The 22,184-nt window shown below is 44.6% G+C and overlaps 1 protein-coding gene across 1 annotated transcript in view; it reads right to left on the reverse strand.

Moving 5' to 3' along the window:
• Window positions 1-17,069, reverse strand: part of LOC139264664 (kinesin-1 heavy chain) — a 125,970-nt gene extending 108,901 nt beyond the window's left edge. Inside the window, exon 1 of the mRNA XM_070881533.1 lies at window positions 16,650-17,069. Within this exon, the coding sequence (XP_070737634.1) occupies window positions 16,650-16,775 (126 nt within the window). The 5' untranslated portion in view covers window positions 16,776-17,069. The remainder of the gene's footprint in view (window positions 1-16,649) is intronic.
• Between the last annotated feature and the right edge of the window lie 5,115 nt (window positions 17,070-22,184).

A 22,184-nucleotide genomic window follows, 5' to 3' on the forward strand; every position in this document is an offset into this window, starting at 1 on the left:
TTCACAGCCGGTGTTCTGGCAACATTCCTCTCTCAATACAACCAAAAACAGATTATCTGGACATTCATTTTCTGTTTTGGGATCTTGCTGTTGCTGCTTTATTTGCTTACATAACTGCAACTGCACTTAATAAGGAATGCTATTGGTTCTCAAGCACTTTAGGTTGTTCTGAGGATGTGATAAGGTGCTATATAAATGGTAATAGATGCTTCAAAGTCCACTGCTTAGATGGACGTGGCTGTAAATAGGAACTGTGCAGCACCATCACTGCAGAGGTTATGCCTACTGTAACACCTAGAGATGATGCTATTGTGAACAAGTTGAAGATAACATATGAACAGTAAACATGGGCAGTGCTAACACTAGCCAAGGAGTATTAGGGGCCCGGATTGGATGCAGGATAAAACGCTTTCTACTGTCGCAAAGCATCTTAACCTTAAGTTAAAAAAGTGCTACCTTCACCTTTGTAGTCTCTGGTTTCTCATTTATGCTCCAATGCAAATTCGTAAGTCAGGTTCAGGATTTAGATTAGAAACATAGAAAATAGGTGCAGGAGTAGGCCATTTTGGCCCTTCGAGCCTGCACCACCATTCAATAAGATCATGGCTGATCCTTCGCCTCAGTACCCCTTTCCCGCTTTCTCTCCATACCCCTTGATCCCTTTAGCCGTAAAGGTCATATCTAACTCCCTCTGGAATACATCCAATGGACTGGCACCAACAACTCTGAGGCAGGGAATTCCACAGGTTAACAACTCTGAGTGAAGAAGTTTCTCCTCATCTCAGTCCTAAATGGCATACCCCTTATCCTAAGACTGTGTTCCCTGGTTCTGGACTTCCCCAACATCGGTAACATTCTTACCGCATCTAACCTGTCCTGTCCCGTCAGAATCTTATACGTTTCTATGCGATCCCCTCTCATCCTTCTAAACTCCAGTGTATAAAGGCCCAGTTGATCCAGTCTCTCCTCATATGTCAGTCCAGCCATCCCTGGAATCAGTCTAGTGAACCTTCACTGCACTCCCTCAATAGCAAGAACGTTCTTCCTCAGATTAGGAGACCAAAACTGAACACAATATTCCAGGTGAGGCCTCACCAAGGCCCTGTACAATTGCAGTAAGACCTCCCTGCTCCTATACTCAAATCCCCTAGCTATGAAGGCCAACATGCCATTTGCCTTCTTCACCGCCTGCTGTATCTGCATGCCAACCTTCAATGACACCTCTTGGTTCAAAAAATGGTTCTATTTAATTATATTTACAGCTTCATGAACGAGAAGTTTATAAATGTGGCTACCACTTGACCAGCCCTCCACCACATCCCAACTGCCTTCCCGCCTCCTCCCACTCATGCCCTCCCCCCAACTGTTGTCTCTGCTCCCAGCTCTTAAATTTTAAGAAGTCATTAAAAATGCAGTTTGGCAAGTCAGAGAAAAACAGGAGAAGGAGAGAAAGTGGCAGCCACCTGCCCAACTGCATAAACTTTAAAGCGTCATAATATACAAGAGCTGGGAGTAGACTTATTCCTGCTCCAGGATGCCTTACTTGACATGTGCAGGTAAAATTATGAAAATTATATCTAGTTATATCCCATAATGTAATGTAAATGATAGAAAGAATATTCATTTAAACAAGGATAAAGGAAGATGTAATCTATTTCTACTAGTGCAAGACCAGGCACCAGTTAAATGTATTTTTAAAACCACAAAAAAACAATTTTCTTCCTCCATAATTCATTTTTAAACCAGCTAAATTCTACAGGGTACTTCTAAAGATGTCCCCTTGTTGACAGTCACAGACAGTGCAAGTCAAAGCTTCTAACTCTGGTGACTCAGTTTCTTCCTAATATTTTAAGTGGCAAGTTAATGCATGAAATCCTGTTCTCTCCATGTTACAAAAACTGAGGTACACAGCACTTTCAGTGACAACATACAGAGCACTAAGCTTTATTGATGAGGCAATCTTTGACTTTTGCTATTTCTTAAAATATAAAAAAGTTAACAAATCACAGAATACCATGCCAAACAAGAACTGAAAGTTGTGGGCATGGAGACTAATGAAAAAATAGTTCCAATCCACATTACATATGGCCCTGAAATTGCGACCTGTCCGGGTGCGTACGATGTCCGAAGAGGCACCGCAAATTCTGGGTTTAGGGGTGCAAAGCGCATGCGCCTGAACCCGGCACTTGCGATCTGTCAAATATGTTTTGACACATTGCATGCATCCCCGGGAGAAGGGCCTTTGAGGGCAGAGATTGGGCTATTTGGCCAACTCTTGCCCAGCTAATGTCCTTCAAACTCTTAGACATAAGACCTGCTTTTAGAAACATAGAAACATAGAAAATAGGTGCAGGAGTAGGCCATTCGGCCCTTCTAGCCTGCACCGCCATTCAATGAGTTCATGGCTGAACATTCAACTTCAGTACCCCATTCCTGCTTTCTCGCCATACCCCTTGATCCCCCTAGTAGTAAGGACCTCATCTAACTCCTTTTTGAATATATTTAGTGAATTGGCCTCAACAACTTTCTGTGGTAGAGAATTCCACAGGTTCACCACTCTCTGGGTGAAGAAGTTCCTCCGCATCTCGGTCCTAAATGGCTTACCCCTTATCCTTACCAGCACAAGAGTTTTAACAGATAGAAAAACATTTTCCTAACCTGTACTTATTTTTATATTAAAAACCTCATCTATGAAGGTTTATTTTTAACACTATTAAAATATTTTTTTTTAAATTCAAAAAAATAATTTTTTCTCTGAAACATAGATTTATAGAAAATAGGTGCAGGAATTGGCCATTCGGCCCTTCGAGCCTGCACCACCATTCAATAAGATCATGGCTGATCATTCCTTCAGTACCGCTTTCCTGCTTTCTCTCCATACCCCTTGATCCCCTTAACCGTAAGGGCCATATCCAACTCCCTCTTGAATATATCCAGTGAACTGACACCAACAACTCTCTGCGGCAGGGAATTCCACAGATTAACAAATCTATGAAACATAGAAACATAGAAAATAGGTGCAGGAGTAGGCCATTCGGCCCTTCGAGCCTGCAGCTCCATTCAACAAGATCATGGCTGATCACCCACCCCAGCACCTCCCCCCCAACCCCCTCAGCCACAAGGACCACATCCAACTCCCTCCCGAACACATCCAATGAACTGGCATCAACAATTCTCCGCGGCAGGGAACCCCACAAGCCAACAATTCCGAGTGAAGAAGTATCTCCCAATCCCAGCCCCAAACAGCCCCCCCCCCCCCCCCCACCCCCAGGCTCCGGACCCAACCCGCCCCGTCCCGTCAGAATCCTTCCCAAATGCCGAACACCCCCGGATGTCAAGCCCCCAGCCCCGGCCATCCCGGAGCCACGCCCCTATGACGCCAACCACACCACATCCACCAACCGCCATCTGCGCAGTCAACCCGTCCACCCCACTCTGAACACTCCCCGCACCGAGGCACAGAGCCCCCAGGCCCGCCCCTCCAACACACTTCGCACCCCCCAGACCTTCGCTGCAACGTAGCCCCTCCTGTCCCCCGCCCTGGGTTTCTCCACCCCCCCCCCCCCATCTCCACCACTCTCCCCTCCATCCCCCGCCCCCGTCTCCCCTCAACTTCCCTCTGCCTCCCCGCACAGGCTCCCATCTTGGGGGCGGTAACATTCTGAAGTTTCTCCTCATCTCAGTCCTAAATGGGCTACCCCTTATCCTAAAACAATGTCCCCTGGTTCTGGACTTCCTCAACATCAGGAACATTCTTCCCGCATCTATCCTGTCCAGTCCCGTCAGAATCCTGTGTTTCTATGAGATCCCCTCTCATTCTTCTAAACTCCAGTGAATAAAGGCCCAGTTGATCCAATCTCTCCTCATAAGACAGCCCAGCCATCCCTGGAATCAGTCTGGTGAACCTTCGCTGCACTCCCTCAATAGCAAGAACGCCCTTCCTCAGACTAGGAGACCAAAACTGAACACAATATTCCAGGTGAGACCTCACCAAGGCCTTGTACAGCTGCATTAATACCTCCCTGCTCCTATACTCAAATCCCCTAGCTATGAAGGCCAACATACCACTTGCCTTCTTTACCGCCTGCTGCACCTGCGTGCCCACTTTGTGACTGATGGACCATGACACCATTAAACATAATTTAATGCAATTTCTATTCACTTTTTTAAAAAAGTGAAGTTAATTTATGTTTGTGTTTTATTTGATTTTAGGGATATTCTCATTGATAGTAATGGGAGCTTAGAGCCACTGGGAATACTACATTGTGGTTAGTTGTCAAAGCCCACGTGATCCCAGGATGTGCAAAAACTCCTGAAACATATGGGCCTTTGCGCTGGACTGCGCTTCTAGGCCTCGGAGCGCACATTTGTTCTTCCGGGACCACCAGGTACTTTCGTATAAAAAGTTTCGGTCGGAGGCATCTGGAAACTTCCGACCACAATTTTTGGCCCATCTCTGTGGAAGCATGGGACAATGCGTCACAGATGTGGTTATCATCTACTTTCTCTCGTGGAAATTGATGAGTTCCTCTGTGCTACTGGCTCTCAACAAGCAACTCAAATGTTTGTACATTCAAACTGTTTGCAGTATTCAATCTAAAAAATAAGAAAGATGGGCTATGAGAATACAGTTCTATACTTCATACTACATTTGGCACACCACACCTTAAATGAATCAATGTCATGCATAGTGCCAGCCATCCCTAACCAAGTTCCTGTGAGTAGGAGTCGCCCTTATAAAAATGCTTACAATTCAATATCCACTGGCATTTACAGGTACGTCACAAGGATGACTGATATGCAAAACAGAAATGTTATTATAGTGCATCAGGAAGTGCTTTTCTGAAGTCAATATTCAGACATAATTGAGAATGCTTTATTTAGCCCATGCTAGACCTGACCTCTAAATGCCAGTGGGAGCACTGGGTGCCAAAAGTGACAGTGTTCCACTTCCCAGCAATGACATCACTGACCTTGATGAACACAAAAATAAATCAGAATCAATCTGTAGACATGCAACAGATCCACGAGTTAGATGAATCAACCCCCGCCCTAAACAAAGTATCAAGACTCCCAATCTGCTCTGCAGGCATCTAGTTACCACCAGCTCTGTGACTTTCATAGAATAGTCAATGACAATGGTATTTAACATTTAGCAAAAACAAATAAATACCCGAAGGTACACAAGTAGTATTAAAAAAATGAAAACCATAGGCCATTTTATAATAAAAAGAAAAATGTACCTGTAATAGGTCAAATGATGAACTTTACAGGTGGGAATTCATGGCTTTATTTTTAGAAAGTGCTATGAATGATGCATTCTAATTTGAATCCGGTTAGGGACAACTCAAAATCCATTTTAAAAAAGGGGGTGTATTTTCCCCTTTGATTTTATTCGGCATTTAACAGTGCAGCGGAACAAACCATCTTCGTAGCACAACTAGGAACAGAAGTTATAACTGCAACATTAAATGCAGTTTAGGGGCATTGGAAATTTTGTGCAATCTAAAATGTACTGTGCTTCGGCTGGCTAGTGCCCTATAATTTACTTGCAATTTGTACCACTGTCTCCCATCAACACACTTAATTTATGAATTAGAAAATCAAATAATTGACAATGTCATCTTAAAAAGTGACTATGCCACAAAATACTAAAACTGTGACTAACCCTAACTGGTTATATATATTTGTTATAACTTAGTAACTTTGAAATCACTTGCATTGCTGGAGTTTATAAAACATGTCAGTGCAACACAGCAAAAATATCTGTATACAGTCAGTCCATCTAAGGTTTACAATGCAACACAGGTTATTGGTGAGCAAATACTGAAGCAAAGAATTGCATTTTAAAATTCTTACACAAGTAACCTTTTGCTAAATCACAAAAATATTGTAATTTGTAGCATGCTAATAAAGTCCTCTCAATGTACCAGCATGACAGTCACAGAAATAATCCAATAGCTAGCTGTAAAACAGATTAATCCACTTTAACACCATGATCTACTGACTACACAGCGCCAATAAATCGGACAAATACTGATTGCTGCACAATTACCTTGTGAAAACTGAAAAATTCCTAGCTTGTACTGTCTAATTCTCTATCATAAACTGTGCTGTATTTTGATTAGTGCACATGGTTTGACTTCTTCAAACTTTGAAGTATTAAAGAAATGAAGGGGTGCAGGTAGATACAACAGTTAACATGTCCAGTCAATGTAAAACAGCACTTAAAGCAAATAGAATGATAAAAGTCAAGACATTTATGCTACAATTGTACAATGCTTGGGTCAGACTACACCTGAAGTAGAAACACAAAGGGCAATCAAACTCCTTGAGACAGGAGGCTGACCCCTAGTGCCAGAGGACGGAGTTACGAGCTTGTCCACCAACTGGCTTTCACAGAAAAAACTAGATGCAACCGCAGAATTGGATCCTCAAAACAGTAGCAAAAAAAATTCCAGAATCCCATGTAATAAAAATGGAATTTGACATTCAATCAGTATAAACCAATGGCTATAATTGTGAATGGAAAGAATCATTGATTGCAATCCTTAAATACAAGTAAAAGTCTAGAACAAAATTTGAGTTGCATTAATCAGTGGTCATTTATGAAGAAACATTACAAACTTGGGTTTTCCAGCATTGAATGGAGACGACTGAGAGGGCCCTCACATTGCTAAACAAGATAGTAAATAGTACAGAAAGCATAAATCCAGTCAACTACTTTGAGGTAAAACTGTAGTGTGGTCAAGGGAGGACAGATTGCGCAAAAGGCAAATTTAAACAGTGATATCAGGACATTTTTCTACACACACAGAAGGAAGAACACTTGGAAACACTTCTAGATAGGGTGATGAGGGGAACTGCAACTTTTTTCAATTAGATAAGACAAGATAAGATGGGTAAAATGGCCTTCTTTATCCATATCTTGTGAATTGCTGTACCTGCAGGATTACACAGTAGAAAACAGCTGCACCAAATTCACAAGCTATATGACCCAAGGTTTTATTTCATTAGCACCTGTGAAAACAATTACATTTTAAAATAGATTGACCATCGATGACTAAACTGCAAAAAATTCTAATAATTTCATATGGAAACGTTCACAATAGTTAACAGAACAAACCACAAAAAATATTGAAGTTTCAAAAACTATAGATATCAAAACCTTGCATTCAGTTGGAGCATGTATACAACACATACTTCCTGCTCAATTTTAAGCTATTTCATTAACTCCTATATTGTGCACCAAATAGATGTTTAAGAAATATGCCATCTGCAATTTAATTTTGAATTTTTAAACTATTCCTTCACAGCAGTGTTAAACATGAAATGAGGGTATTTATATTAATGTAGCTTTACCACATCTTTCAGAAACTTCAAAAGCACTTCATATGGCATTGAATTACTATAAAGTGCAGTGACTGCTACATATAGCAAGATCCCACAACTACCAATTAATCCTTTTTTCATGGCATTGCTTAAAGCAGGTTACTGTCCCAAAACAAGCGCTCTACTCTGAACTCCTACACGGCAAGCGATTCCCAGGTGGGCAGAGGAAACATTTCAAGGACACCCTCAAAGCCTCCTTGATAAAGTGCAACATCCCCACCAACACTTGGGAATTCCTGGCAAAGACGGCCCTAAGTGGAGGAAGAGCATCCGGGAGGGCGCTGAGCGCCTCGAGTCTCGTCGCCGAGAGCATGCAGAAAACAAGCACAGGCAGCGGAAGGAACGTGCTGCAAACCCGACTCCCCACCTACCCTTTCCTTCAGCGACTGTCTGTCCCACCTGAGAGAGACTGTAATTCCCACATTGGACTGTTCGGTCACCTGAAAACTCACTTTTAGACTGGAAGCAAGTCTTCCTCGATTTTAAGGGACTACCTATGATGATGATGATGGGCTGTGCAAATTCTATTTTCTTCAAAAAGTGTCACAGGATCTTTTATATTCACTGAACTGGCAGACAGGACCACAATTCGATGTTTCATCCAAAGAATAGCACCTCCAACTCCCGCAGAACTGCACTGGACTCTCATCTCCTGATATGGGGCTCAAGCCAACAGCCTTCTGACCACAGGCAACAGTCCTACCAGTTACATCAACCTGAAGCCGGTTAAAAAATCTTCCAAAATTCTAAAGCAGGATGTGGTTTCACATCACAGAAGACATGAAAAAAGGTAAAAAGAACCTTCAGTGGCCTTGCCCAATCTGCCTTACGCAGTTATGCCAAACCAGATGTCAGCTTAAAAAAAATTAAAATTAACCAAGCCATTGTTCAACTTGAGCACCCAAACAAAATATGGCTGTCAACAGAGAGTCAGAACCTGTGTAGCTTCACACAGCTTATCCACACATCCAGTGTGAAGCTCTCTCTAACAAAATATCAGGGGGAGCACAATTAGTATCAGTGGCCCAAGCCGAGAAAAAGCTGGGGGATTAAATCAGTCAGAATGTCAGCCCCTATTTGCTATCTAAAACAATAGACTTGCATTTATATAGCGCCTTTAACGACCACCAGATATCTCAAAGCACTTTGCAGCCAATGAAGTACTTTTGGAGTGTAGTCACTGTTGTAATGTGGGAAACATGGCAGCCAATTTGCGCAGAGAGAACTCCCATAAACAGCAATGTGATAATGACCAGATAATGTGTTTTTGTGATGTTGATTAAGGGATAAAAATTGGCCAGGACACCAGGGATAATTCCCCTGCTCTTCTTCAAAATAGTGCCATGGGATCTTTTACGTCCACCTGAGGACAGACAGGGCCTCGGTTTAATGTCTCATCCAAAAGACGGCACCTCTGAAAGTGTAGCACTCAGCACTGCAGTGGAGTGTCAGCGTAGATTTGTGCTCAAGTTCCTGCAGTGGGTCTTGAACCCAGAACCTTTGGACTCAGCTGCAAGCGTGCTACCCACTGAGCCACAGATGACACGGTCAGTGATGGCTGCCCCACTGCCTGCGTCCACAGGGTCAGCACTGGGATTAGCCCCAGTGGGCGCGCTGGGCGAGAAGTTCGTCGAGAGAGTAGGATGGTAAGTTGGGGTTATTGCTCATAAGCAGGCAGCGACGAGTGCCTCGATGGGCCCTTCGTAGGATGTCAAGAGAGGCACAGAAGGAAACTGTAGGCTCATCTAGGAAGGAGTCAAGCCTAGGATGGCAGCAGGAGAGTAGGACAGTCAAAGAGTAATGAAGGATTGGGATAGGGATTTGGGAGGGCAGAGTATCCAAGAGAGGAGAGATAAAAGGAGGCATGATAACAGGAGAGAACTGTCAGGGAGGGATAAAGTGAAAAGAAAAGGAAGAGGGAGAAAAGTGGAAAAGTATTGAATGGCTCAGGTTCGGAGCAGCAGCCAAAGTGCACACGTGAATGGACAGGGGAAAAGCTCAGGTTACATAGGCCTGGTTAAATGTAGTTAATGGAATACAATAGTAGGGAGACCAGGATCAAAGTCAGAGGTCCCATGGAAGGACAATGTCGGCATGAACAGGATGAGCCAGCACGGAGCATTGACGAACCGCTGTATGAAGCAGGCGAATGAAGTCCAGAAGCTATGTGAAATGTAGAGAGATCTAGTGACCCCTGCTGGAATGTGTGCATGTTGTGGGGAGAGAGGAAGTCAGCAGCAGACAAGGATAGAATTCGTGCTCAACTGAAACAGCCTCCCAAAGTTGAATAACACGATGATAATTACTGCTTCGGCTCACACATGAATGATAGGCAATTGAAGGCTGCTAACAGACACAGAACTCTACCCCTGCATAAGTCACCACTTTCAGGACAGGAAGAGAGGAAGGAGGAAAAAAAACACATACCTGTCCTAAACTGAGAAGATATAAACATAAAGCAGATTCAATTCAAAGGTTAAATATTAACAGCAGACTATAAGCAAGTTTTTTTTTTAAAAAGCCCATAAAAGTTAACATTCAAACATGTTGCCAAACTGTCTCAATTCAATGTTCTGAAGAAAAGCTCCTATATAGACACACAGGGAATCTTGCATTTCGCAGGGAAAATATTTCACTTTGTATTTTCCATATTGAAAGTGATGCTTCAAGTTGTACGCAATACTCAATTGACATCACAGGACAAGCTTAAAGGATTATAATTGGCAAACATTGGCAGTATTGTTTCCACTTATGATGTCCACAAGAAAAATGCAATCCACAACTGCTCCTTATACAGATAAAGTCTAACAATCTGGGAAAACTATTGAAGGTGGGCGATTGAGGAGAAACATTTCAGGTGACCTCGATTTATTCAAATAGAATAAAGTATAAGATATCAACTGGCATATTATAACAGTTCCTACATTGAATTTTCTTCCAAGCTTCTAACTTGAAATAAACCATGAGAAATACTTCTAAAACAGGTCACAGATTTAGAGACAAATAAGTCAAAGTTAATTTTTAGTGTATGAAATTCTCGGACTTTGGGGGAACTGTGTGTTTTAGGGAAACTGTACTCTCCAATCCCATCCATTTATATGATCAGTGGCCTTAGTTAGCACATTAGCCTCAGGGAATGGGTAACAGTGTGGTTAGCATACAGTCACTTCACCTCTACAACAGTCTAGACTGCTGGTATAAACATTTAATCCTCCAATGGATGAGAGGATGAAATGGGGCAATTCAAAAGTTTGGACCAGATTTAAACATAGGTTTAATTGGTGGAAGAACTTTGCATGAAACCCCTGTTTTTCAACATTTACATATTCTCATGTACCTTTTAGAATCATAGAAGTTTACGGCACAGAAGGAGGCCGGTCGGTCCATCGTGTCCATGCCGACCAACAAATAGCTATCCAGCCTAATCCCACTCTTGGTCCGTAGGTTACGGCACTTCAAGTGCATATCCAAGTACTTTTAAATGCCAAGAGGATTTCTGCCTCTACCAACCTTCCAGGCAGTGAGTTCCAGACCCCCACCACCCTTTGGGTGAAAATATTTCTCCTCAAATCCCCTCTAAACCTCCTACCAATTACTTTAAATCTATGCTCCCTGGTTGTTGACCCCTCTGCTAAGGTAAATAGGCCCTTCCTATCCCTCTATGTCCCTCAATGTTATACACCTCAATTACGTCTCCCCTCAGCCTCCTCTGTTCCAAATAAAACAACCCCAGCCTATCCAATCTTTCCTCAGCTAAAATTCTCCAGTCCAGGCAACACCCTTGTAAATCTCCTCTGTGCCCTCTCTAGTGCAATCACATCTTTCCTGTAATGTGGTGACCAGAACTGGACCCAGTACTCTAGCTGTGGCCTAACTAGTGTTTTATACAGTTCAAGCATATTCTCCCTGCTCTTATATTCTATGCCGTGGCTAATAAAGGCAAGTATTCCGTCTGCCTTCTTAACTACCTTATCTACCCGACCTGCAAGCTTCATGGATCTGTGAACATGCGCTCCAAGGTCCCTCTGCTCCTCTACATTTCTCAGTGTCCTCCCATTTATTGTGCATCACCTTGCCTTGTTAGCCCTCCCCAAATGCATTACTCCTCACTTCTCTGGATTTGAATTCCATTTGCCACTGTTCTGCCCACCTGACCAATCCATTGATAACTTCCTGCAATCTACAGCTTTCTTCTTCATTATCAACCACATGGACAATTTGAAAACAATTCAGGCTACTGACCTTGCAGGCTAGCTTTTAAAACAATTCTGTCATACAGCAAGATGAGGTGATTATATATTGCATATATAGAGTAGAAAAGCAGAGATGTCCTGCTACAACTGTACAGGGTATTGGTGAGGCCACACCTAGAGTACTGTGTATAGTTTTGGTCTCCGTATTTAAGGAAGGATATACTTGCATTGGAGGTTGTTCAGAGAAGGTTCACTAGGTTAATTCCGGAGATGAGGGGGTTGACTTATGAAGACAGGTTGAGCAGAGAGAGCATTTCCACTCATAGGGGAAACTAAAACTAGGGGACATAGTCTTAGAATAAGGGTCCACCCATTTAAAACAGAGATGAGGAGGAATTTCTTCTCTCAAAGGGATGTAAATCTATGGAATTCTCTGCCCCAGCGAGCTGAGGAGGCTGGGTCATTGAATATATTTCATCATCATAGGCAGTCCCTCGAAAGGCAGGTCGGGGCCATAAAAAGAGCGGAGGTGGGCAGACCGGGAGCAGCGAGGAGGCGGGCGGACCGGGAGCAGCGAGGAGGCATGCCACTTCAGGGAGAACCGCGAGCTGGTGCAGGAGGACGACGACAGCGAAGAGTGACGTCATCAAGGTCCAGGTTGGTGATTGGAGCATGGGCAGATACAGCAGGAGCGGCGAGAGACTGTGAATATATTTAAGGTGGAGATAGACACCGATCAGGGAATAAAGGGTTATGGGGAGCGGGCAGGGAAGTGGAGCTGAGTCCATGATCAGATCAGCCACCATCTTTTTAAATGGCAGAGCAGGCTCGAGGGGCCAGGTGGCCTACTCCTGCTCCTATTTCTTATGTTTATGTTGGGCTAACTGGAAATAAAAGTACAACAATTTTACTTGTCTGGTCTTAGCTATTATGTTCTTTAATTTCTTTAAGTGTATATCAGTCTGTCATTTTTCAATGTCACTGTCCATCCATAAAGCTTTTTCAATTATATTATAAGCCAATTGTAAGCAATACAAAAGTACTCTACACTTTACCTGTACTACAGTTATTGATGTTATTCAGATGTCCATTTCATTAGTTCAGAGGTAGCACCAAGCTTTCAACTCTCCAAACCATGCATTGTATAAAGCGTATATTTTCTTGAGAATGAAAGAAGGCTCTTTTTTTTTGAGAATTAAAGGAAGCATTAAATTGATTCCGCATCGCGCAGGTTTTCCATTTGGTTCGTGATTTATATACTCATTAATAAACAATTCTGGATCTGGGTCAGCAAGGGGCTCCCAACTTTTAGACAGCACAGCAATTCCACAAAATTAAGAGTTTTTACAGAACTTTCCATATAAATTGAAGTAGATTCACAGATCTGCAAAAAGTTCAAGAAAATTAATTTTTTATCTTCATTAAACTTTTGAGGATTTCAGACAAGCAATTTACCCATTTAACACATGATTTTAAAATCATGAAGGTCTAGACAGAGTAGATAGAGAGAAACTGTTCCCATTGGCAGAAGAATTGAGAACCAGAGGACACAGATTTATGGTGATTGACGACATAAGGAAAACTTTATTATGCAGCACGTGGTTAGGATCTGGAATGCATGGCCTGAAAGGGTGGGGGATGAAAATTCAATTATGGCTTTCAAAGGGGAATTGGACAAGTACCTGAAGAAAAAACATTTGCAGGGTTGCAGGGAAAGGACGGGGAGTGCTGAAATGCTCTGGCAGAGAAACGGCATGGGCTCGATGGGCCGAATGGCCTCCTTCTGTGCTGTTACCGTGTCAATTACAGATAAGGCCATCTCTGACCATTTCCTTGTATCGCTCTCCACCCACATCCCCCTTCCCCCACTCAACTTTACTTCCTTCTGCGTCCACCCCTGGAAAAAAAAACTCAACTGTACTGATCAACTCCAAACTGTCCAGCTGTTGGCCCTCCATTCACCATGACATTTCTGCAATCACCGATCTGCTCAACCACACCACCACCACCTTCGATGCCCTAGTCCCTATTAAAACCATTACTCTCTCTCACCGTGGCCATGCCCCCCAGTTATAGCCCTCATCTTCGCTCCCTCAAGTCCAAGGGGTGCAGACTTGAATGGATGTGACAGACAACTGGTTTAGTCATTCACTGCCAGATCTGGCTGGACCACAAAGCACCATCGGGTCCTACTCTTGTCTGCCAAAACTGCTTACTATTCCAGGATCATTCTGGAATGCAAAGATAACCCTGGCTACTATTCTCTGCTGCTAACAGTCTTCTTAAATCCCTCTCCCGTCTCCACCACACTCACCAACAAGTGCGAGGAGCTCATGGACTTTTATCTCAAAGATTGAGATAATCTGGTCAGCTGCCTCTGCCAGTTCCCTTCCTTCCCCTACCCCACCAGGCCAAACGTCCTCAGAGGTTCCCCGCTGCCCCAGCCCTGAACTCGCACTTTTCTCCAGTTTCTCTCTGCTCTCCCCTCTTGACCTCTCCACACTCATCTTATCCATGAGACCCACTTCCTGCTCTCTTGTTATCACCCAATGTTCAACATCCCTTTCCTCTCCAAAGTCCTTGAACGTGTTGTCGCCTCCCAGATCCGTGACCATCTTTCCCGGAACTCCATGTTTGAATCCTTTCAATCTGGTTTCCGCCTCTGCCACAGTACCGAAACAGCTCTCGTCAAAGTCACAAATGACATGTTTTGTGACTGTGACAAAGGTAAACTATCCCTCCTCATCCTATCTGCAGCCTTTGACACAGTTGACCACTCCATTCTCCTCCAACACCTCTCCACCATCGTCCAGCTGGGTGGGACTGCACTTGCCTGGTTCCATTCTTATATAATTGTTGCCAGAAAATCAACTGCAATGGCTTCTCTTCTCACTCCAGCATTGTTACCTCTGGTGTCCTCCAAGGATCTATCCTTGGCCCCCTCCTATTTCTCATCTACATGTTGCCCCTTGGCAACATCATCCGAAAACACGGCGTCAGTTTCCACATGTACGCTGATGACACCCAGCTCTACTTCACCACCACTTCTCTCGACCCTTCCACTGCTCGTCCGACATCCAGTACTGGATGAGCAGAAATGTTCTCCAATTAATGAATCGGGAAGATTGAAGCCATTGTCTTTGGTCCCTGCCACGAACTGCGTTCCCTAGCCACAAACTCCAACCCTCTCCCTAGCATCTGTCTGAGGCTGAACCAGACTGTTAGCAACCTCAGTGTCATATTTGACCCTGAAATGAGCTTCTGGTCACATATCCGGCATAACTAAAACCGCCTATTTCCACCTCCGTAACATTGCCCATCTCCGCCCCTGCCTCAGCTCATCTGCTGCTGAAACCCATGCCTTTACTACCCCTAGACTTGACTACTCCAACGCACTCCTGGCTAGTCTCCCACATTCTACCCTACGTTAACTGGAGATCATCCAAAACTCGGCAGCCATATCCTAACTCGCACCAAGGCTCGCTCACCCATCACCCTCTCTCTAATACCCTTCAGTCCCTCAATTCTCCCCATCCCCCGAGATATCTGCACCCCTCAAATTCTGTCCTCTTGAGCATCGCTGATTATAACTGCTCAACCATTGGTGGCCGTGCCTTCAGTTGCCTGGGCCCTAAGCCCTGGAACTCCCTCCCTAAACCTCTCCACTTCCTTTAAGAGGCTCTTTAAAACCTACCTTTTTGACCAAGTTTTTGGTCACCTGCCATAATTTCTTCTTATGTGGCTCAGTGTCAAATGTATTTGTTTTGTCTTAAAACACTCCTGTAAAGCGTCTTGGGACGTTTTACTATGCTCATGGCGCTATATAAATACATTGTTGTTGTAACCATTCTATGATTCTTTTCTATGATTTTAACAGGTGGAAACTCAAAAATCACAGTCTTCTATTTTATAAATATGTAAAGGAAAGTCTATACAGGCAAATATTGTTGTAATTCCAGTCGGAATGTATCTAATTTTGACTACCCTATTTTGAATATTTGCCAGAATAAGGTGCAGCTGGAAGTAACTAAAGATAGCTGCTTAATGATGTTTGAGGGGAAATGAAAGAAACTTTACATGGGATGCTGGAGGTCAAGCTAGAAATTTCCCATGCAATCCTGCTTCAGTAAATTATAGTTAATTCCATATTTAAACTTTGAACTACCCAGCAAAGCAATCAAAGACTTAACACAACACAAGGAAAGTCAGTCTTTACTAACACTTACAAGTTGCTAGCCATTAAATAAACTATCAAATGTTGCATGCCATAAACAAATATTTAGTACTCCTCCTCCTAAAATACTGCCCAATAACTTCCATCATGACCAATAACAGCTTTTAAGGTGGAGAAATTTATCAGTCTGGATAAGCATCATACCTGAACTCGTTGCAGCATGCAACTTCAACATATACTATTTGATTGGGATAACCTTAATTTGTAAACTATTCAAAATAACTACCAGGCTAACTTTAAATTCTGATAAATGCACAAAGAAAGAGTTCTTGCCTTTTTAAAGCTTGGACTCATTACTGCAAAAATATATGCATTTAATTATAATTATTAGTCCCACCCTTCCTCCCCCAAAAAAAGTATTCCGAAAAGAAGATCATCCCAAATGTCAACTTCTGGTCCATCCCAATCGCCCCAAGCCCTAAGAATTACTCACAGGACAAGATTTACACTGTCTTTTGTCAATTTAAAATATCCACACCCTACATTATGCTCTCCACGACTCCAAAATAAAACGTGGCACTTTCCAATTATTTGAGAATGAAACAAATTGTGATCTTTACTGCAAAACTAAAACACGAGAGAAGAAGCAGCAGCAGACTTGGGAGAAGTTTTTAAAACAACAGGCGCACTTCGGGGAGACGCCTTGACAGATGAATGCACTGCATTTTACAGCCCTTTCACCCTCCTGCTGCATCCGATTTCAGCAATAGACTCACTGCCAACTCAAACTTGAGCAGTCTGTATATCAGACAGAAGATATTGGAAATAATCTGCTTTTAGAAACACCACAAGAAGAATGACAGCGCAGGAACCAGAAAAACAACACTCACCCCGACCAATACAGTTTCTTCCCCATGAAATTTGCTGATAAATTTATCTCCGCGGTGGACCTCCGAGTCATTCAGCGGCCTGAAACGGCACATCACTTTTATGCTGCATTCTGCCGGATCCGCCATTGTCCCTTTTTTATTGTATTGGGGGGGAAATGTTTTTTTTAAAAAATACAAAATATCTAAACTTCCCCCCCCCCCAACAGCTTCACTCCTTTCGTCCTCCTTATCGACGGGTGATGTTTCTCCGCCAGCTGTAGAGAAGCGGTTTCCGACCCTGACGGCGAGTTTCTGTGGTTTTTTTTCCTCTCTCTCCCTTCGCTCCTTTCGCTTCACTTCCGATCCAACATGGCGGCCATTAAACCGGCGAACTCCTGTCGACCAGCCGCCGCCTCGCTCTTGCCCAGTGCGCTGGGCGGGGCCAAGGGGGGGCGTGACGTCACCTCTGCAGATAATCTCCGCTCGTTGCTGCTCCGCCCCATGAACTGCGCGTGCGCGTTCCTACCACATCCGTGAACTGCGCACGCGCGCTCAGAGCCTTTCCCGCCCCCTTCCCCCCGCGCACAATATAAACTAGATCAGGCGCTACGGTTGGAGGCATGAGGTTAGAGGAGTGTGAAGGACCTACGGATATGGCCCATACTTTGTTTTTCAGAGTTTTATATTGTTCTTTATTAAATGAGCAGTGCCACTGACAGCGGTGGGTGTTGACTGATGGGCGGCAAACGGGTACTGCTGTCAGAAGGAGGAGGAACCTCTGCCCGTCCCACGTTCTTCGGTCACTCCCAGAGAGCATTGTGGGTAACGCATGTCAAGCCGTGGAAAGAGATGACATCATCGGCAAGCCGAATATCGCGAGATCTGCCGTGATTACAGCAGCCAGCTCAATCACATGAGTAATTATAGAACTGCAAGGTAGCACTTTGCTGGCACTGTGCTGTCCTATACAGGGTGCACAAAAGCATATGTGCAATAAACACCCCCCCCTATACACACAAGCACAAACACTCGTGAAAAGAAGGGCAGACTAATAATATGAAACACAGCAATCTGTCCAAATTAAAATCTAAATGGATAATTAAAAGGGTTGCCAACTCTTGATTGGACATATTACTGGAGGTTTCATCATATAACTTCCTGCTTACAACTGTCCCACCCAGTCAAACAGGCTTTGTTGTCTTCCCTGCCCCCATTTCCAATACTTTTATAACTAATCGACAAAGCGTTCAAAGAAAATTTTTTAAAACGCAATTGTTTTTAATGCCCCATTATATTATTTCCCAGGTGACCAGGAGATTAAACATTAATTCCTGGAAATTCCAGGACAATCCTAGAGGATTAGCAACCCGAGTAATAAAAGGGAATGTTAGAAAATTCTTTGCCGAGAGGATGGCTAGAATGTGGAATTCTCTGTCACAAATCATCGATTGAAACGGAATGCGGGTTGCCAACACTAGCTGGATGTATTCCTGGAGATTTCATCATACGACCTCCCGCCTCCAACCACTCCACCCCCACACACGCCGCCATTGGTTGGCCAACACACCCATCCTTGCAGTGCACTGACTTCCTATGCCAAGTAGAAAGCAAACAGGCTCTTACCCAATTGGGTGATATCAGGTCACAGATCAGCCATGATCTTATTGAATGGCATGAGGGGCTAAATGGCCGAATCCTGTTCATATGTTTTATATCCTATATGCTTTACTGTCAGTCAAACAGCCTTTTTATCCCATCTCCAATATTTTTGTAACTAAAAAATGTTCAAAGAAACAAAATTCATACTTTCTTTTAATGTCCCTATAATTTTTCACCTGGGTTGCTCATAGCAGTGTGCTAGATATTAATCTGTAATTCCTGGAGACTAAGATGAATTCAAATACCAATGATTTAGACTTGAATGTATAGGGTATGATTAAGAGGTTTGCAGATGATACTAAAATCGGCTGTGGTTGATAATGAAGAAGAAAGCTGCAGGCTGCAGGAAGATATCATAGAAGTTTACAGCACGGAAGGAGGCCATTTCGGCCCATTGTTTCTGTTCTGTATCTGTAAAGCATGCACTCCCATGTTCCGCCACCAGGGAGCGTATCTCCTGAAGTCCCAAGGGATCCCAGCATCCCTTGGGAGCACTGTATATAAGCCGGCCCCTAAGGCCTATTACTCACTCTGGAATGTCTTAATAAAGACTGAGTTCACTGTTACTTTAACCTCCCTGTGTGCAGTCTCATCTGTGTTAGGAACACAACAACTGGTGATGAGTACACGAATCCAACGCAAAGATGCAGCAAACTGTGGGCATCCTGGAGAAGTTCTCGGAGGGTGAGGACTGGGAAGCCTATGTCGAACAGTTAGACCAGTACTTTGTAGCCAACGAGCTGGACAGAGAAGGAAGCGCTGCAAAAAAGAGAGCGGTCCTCCTCATGGTCTGCAGGGCACTGACCTACAGCCTCATGAAGAATCTTCTGGCTCTGGTGAAACCCACAGATAAGTCGTATGAGGAGCTGTGTACACTGGTTCGGGTGCATCTTAACCTGAGGGAGAGCATGCTGATCGGTTCTATACGGACCAGCGATCTGAAGGTCAGGAAGTGGCGAGCTACGTTGCCGAGCTAAGGCGACTTGCAGGACAATGTGAGTTTGATGGCTACCTGGAGCAAATGCTCAGAGACTTTTTTGTACTGGGCATTGGCCACGAGACCATCCTACGAAAACGTTTGACTGTAGAGACACCGACCCTCGGTAAGGCCATTGCGATAGCACAGGTGTTTATGTCCACCAGTGATAACACCAAACAAATCTCTCAGCACACAAGTGCTAGCAATGTTCATAAATTAACTGGAACTGTGTTTGTGAGCAGAAATGTACAGGGAAGAAACCACGAGTCTGCAACTGCCAGCAGGCCTCAGGTGACCCAGATGACTCAAAGTCCGCAACAAAGGATGAATGCAAGGCAATTCACACCTTGATGGTGTTGTGGAGGCTTCCATTCAGCCTATTCATGTCGCTTCAAAGGGTATGTTTGCAAGAGCTGTGGAACAATGGGGGCACCTCCAATGAGCTGCAAGCTCTGCAAAACCTGCTAACCACCACGTGGCAGAGGAAGATCGGTCCATGGTGGATCAAAGCAATTTCGAGCCTCAGAGAGAGGAGGTAGATGCTGAAGTACATGGAGTGCACACATTTTCGACGGAATGTCCACCTAGAATGCTAAATGTAAAACTGAATGGCTTACCCATAGCCATGGAACTGGACACAGGCGCTAGCCAATCCATCATGAGTAAAAAGATGTTTGAGAGACCAGCTCTGAGCCCCATCCACACGAAACTGAGAACGTACACCAAAGAGCTTATCACTGTCCTGGGCAGCACCATGGTCAAGGTCACCCATAAGGGCACAGTGCACAAAATGCCACTCTGGATTGTCCCGGGCGATGGCCCCACACTTCTTGGAAGGAGCTGGCTGGGCAAAATCCGCTGGAACTGGGATGACATCCGAGCGCTATCACATGTCGATGAGGCCTCATGTAACCAGGTTCTTAACAAATTTCCTTCCCTTTTTGAGCCAGGCATTGGAAACTTTTCCGGGGCGAAGGTGCGGATCCACTTGGTCCCAGAGGCACGACCCATTCACCACAAGGCGCGAGCGGTACCTCACATGATGAAGGAGAGAGTGGAAATCGAGCAGGACAGGCTGCAACGTGAGGGCCTCATCTCCCCAGTGGAATTCAGCGAGTGGGCCAGCCTGATTGTTCAAGTACTCAAAAGTGATGACACGGTCAGGATTTGCGGCAATTATAAAGTAACTATTAATCGTTTCTCGCTACAGGACCAACACCCGCTACCTAAGACAGACAACCTATTTGCGACGCTGGCAGGAGGCAAGACGTTCACCAAGCTCGACCTGACATCGGCCTACATGACTCAGGAGCTGGAGGAGTCTTCAAAGGGCCTCACCTGCATCAACACGCACAAGGGACTGTTCATCTACAACAGATGCCCGTTTGGAATTCGGTCGGCTGCAGCGATCTTCCAGAGAACGTGGAGAGCCTACTCAAGTCGGTACCACGCACCGTGGTTTTTCAGGACGACATATTGGTCACGGGTCGGGACACTGTCGAGCACCTACAAAACCTGGAGGAGGTCCTCCAGCGACTAGATTGCGTAGGGCTGTAGCTGAAGAGGTCGAAATGCATCTTCATGGCAACAGAAGTGGAGTTTTTGGGGAGAAAGATCGCGGCAGACGGCATTCGGCCCACAGACGCCAAGATAGAGGCTATCAGGAACGCGCCCAGACCACAGAATGTCACGGAGCTGCGGTCGTTCCTGGGACTCCTCAACTATTTTGGTAACTTCCTACTGGCGTTAAGCACCCTCTTAGAGCCTCTACATGTGTTATTGCGTAAAGGTGAGAACTGGGTATGGGGAAAAAAAAACAAGTAATTGCTTTTGGGAAAGCCAGAAATGTTTTATGCTCCAACAAGCTGCTTGTATTGTATAACCCGTGTAAAAAACTTGTGCTAGCATGTGATGCGTCGTTGTACGGAGTCGGGTGTGTATTACAACAAGCTAACGTTGCGGAGAAGTTACAACCTGTCACCTATGCCTCCAGGAGCTTGTCTAAGGCCGAGAGGGCTTACAGCATGATTGAGAAAGAGGCATTAGCGTGTGGTGTTCGGGGTAAAGAAAATGCATCAGTACCTGTTTGGCCTCAAATTTGAGCTGGAAACCGATCACAAGCCCCTCATATCCCTGTTCGCTGAAAACAAGGGGATAAATACTAATGCCTCAGCCCGCATACAAAGGTGGGCACTCGCGCTATCGGCGTATAACTACCATCTGCCACAGGCCAAGCACTGAGAGCTGTGAGGATGATCTCAGTCGGCTACCATTGCCCACCACGGGGGTGGAAATGGCGCAGCCTGAAAACTTGTTGATGGTGGCACAGCCCGCAGACTTGTTGATGGTCATGGAAGCGTTTGAAATGATAAATCACCTGTCACGGCCCGCCAGATTAGGACTTGGACCAGCCAAGATCCTCTGCTGTCCCTAGTAAAAAACTATGTACTGCATACCCGCATACCCGTTGAAATGCAAGAGCCAATCAAGCCGCTCCAGTGGCAAAAGGACGAGCTGTCCATTCAGGCAGACTGCCTGTTGTGGGGTAACCGTGTAGTGCTACCCAAAAAGGACAGGGAGACATTCATCTCGGATCTCCACAGCACACACCCGGGTATAGTAATGATGAAAGCGATAGTCAGATCCCACTGTGGTGGCCCAGTATCGACTCTGATTTAAAGTCCTGTGTTCGGCAATGCAGCGTGTGTGCTTAGTTGAGCAACACGCCCAGAGAGGCACCACTAAGTTTGTGTCCTGGCCCTCCAGACCATGGTCGAGGATCCATGTCGACTACGCGGGCCCGTTTCTCGGTAAAATGTTCCTGATGGTGGTGGATGCTTTTTCAAAATGGATTGAATATGAAATAATGTCGGGAAGCACCGCCACCGCCACCATTGAAAGCCGGAGGGCCATGTTTG

Source organism: Pristiophorus japonicus, chromosome 5 (assembly GCF_044704955.1).
Source record: "Pristiophorus japonicus isolate sPriJap1 chromosome 5, sPriJap1.hap1, whole genome shotgun sequence".
NCBI lineage: Eukaryota > Metazoa > Chordata > Chondrichthyes > Pristiophoridae > Pristiophorus > Pristiophorus japonicus.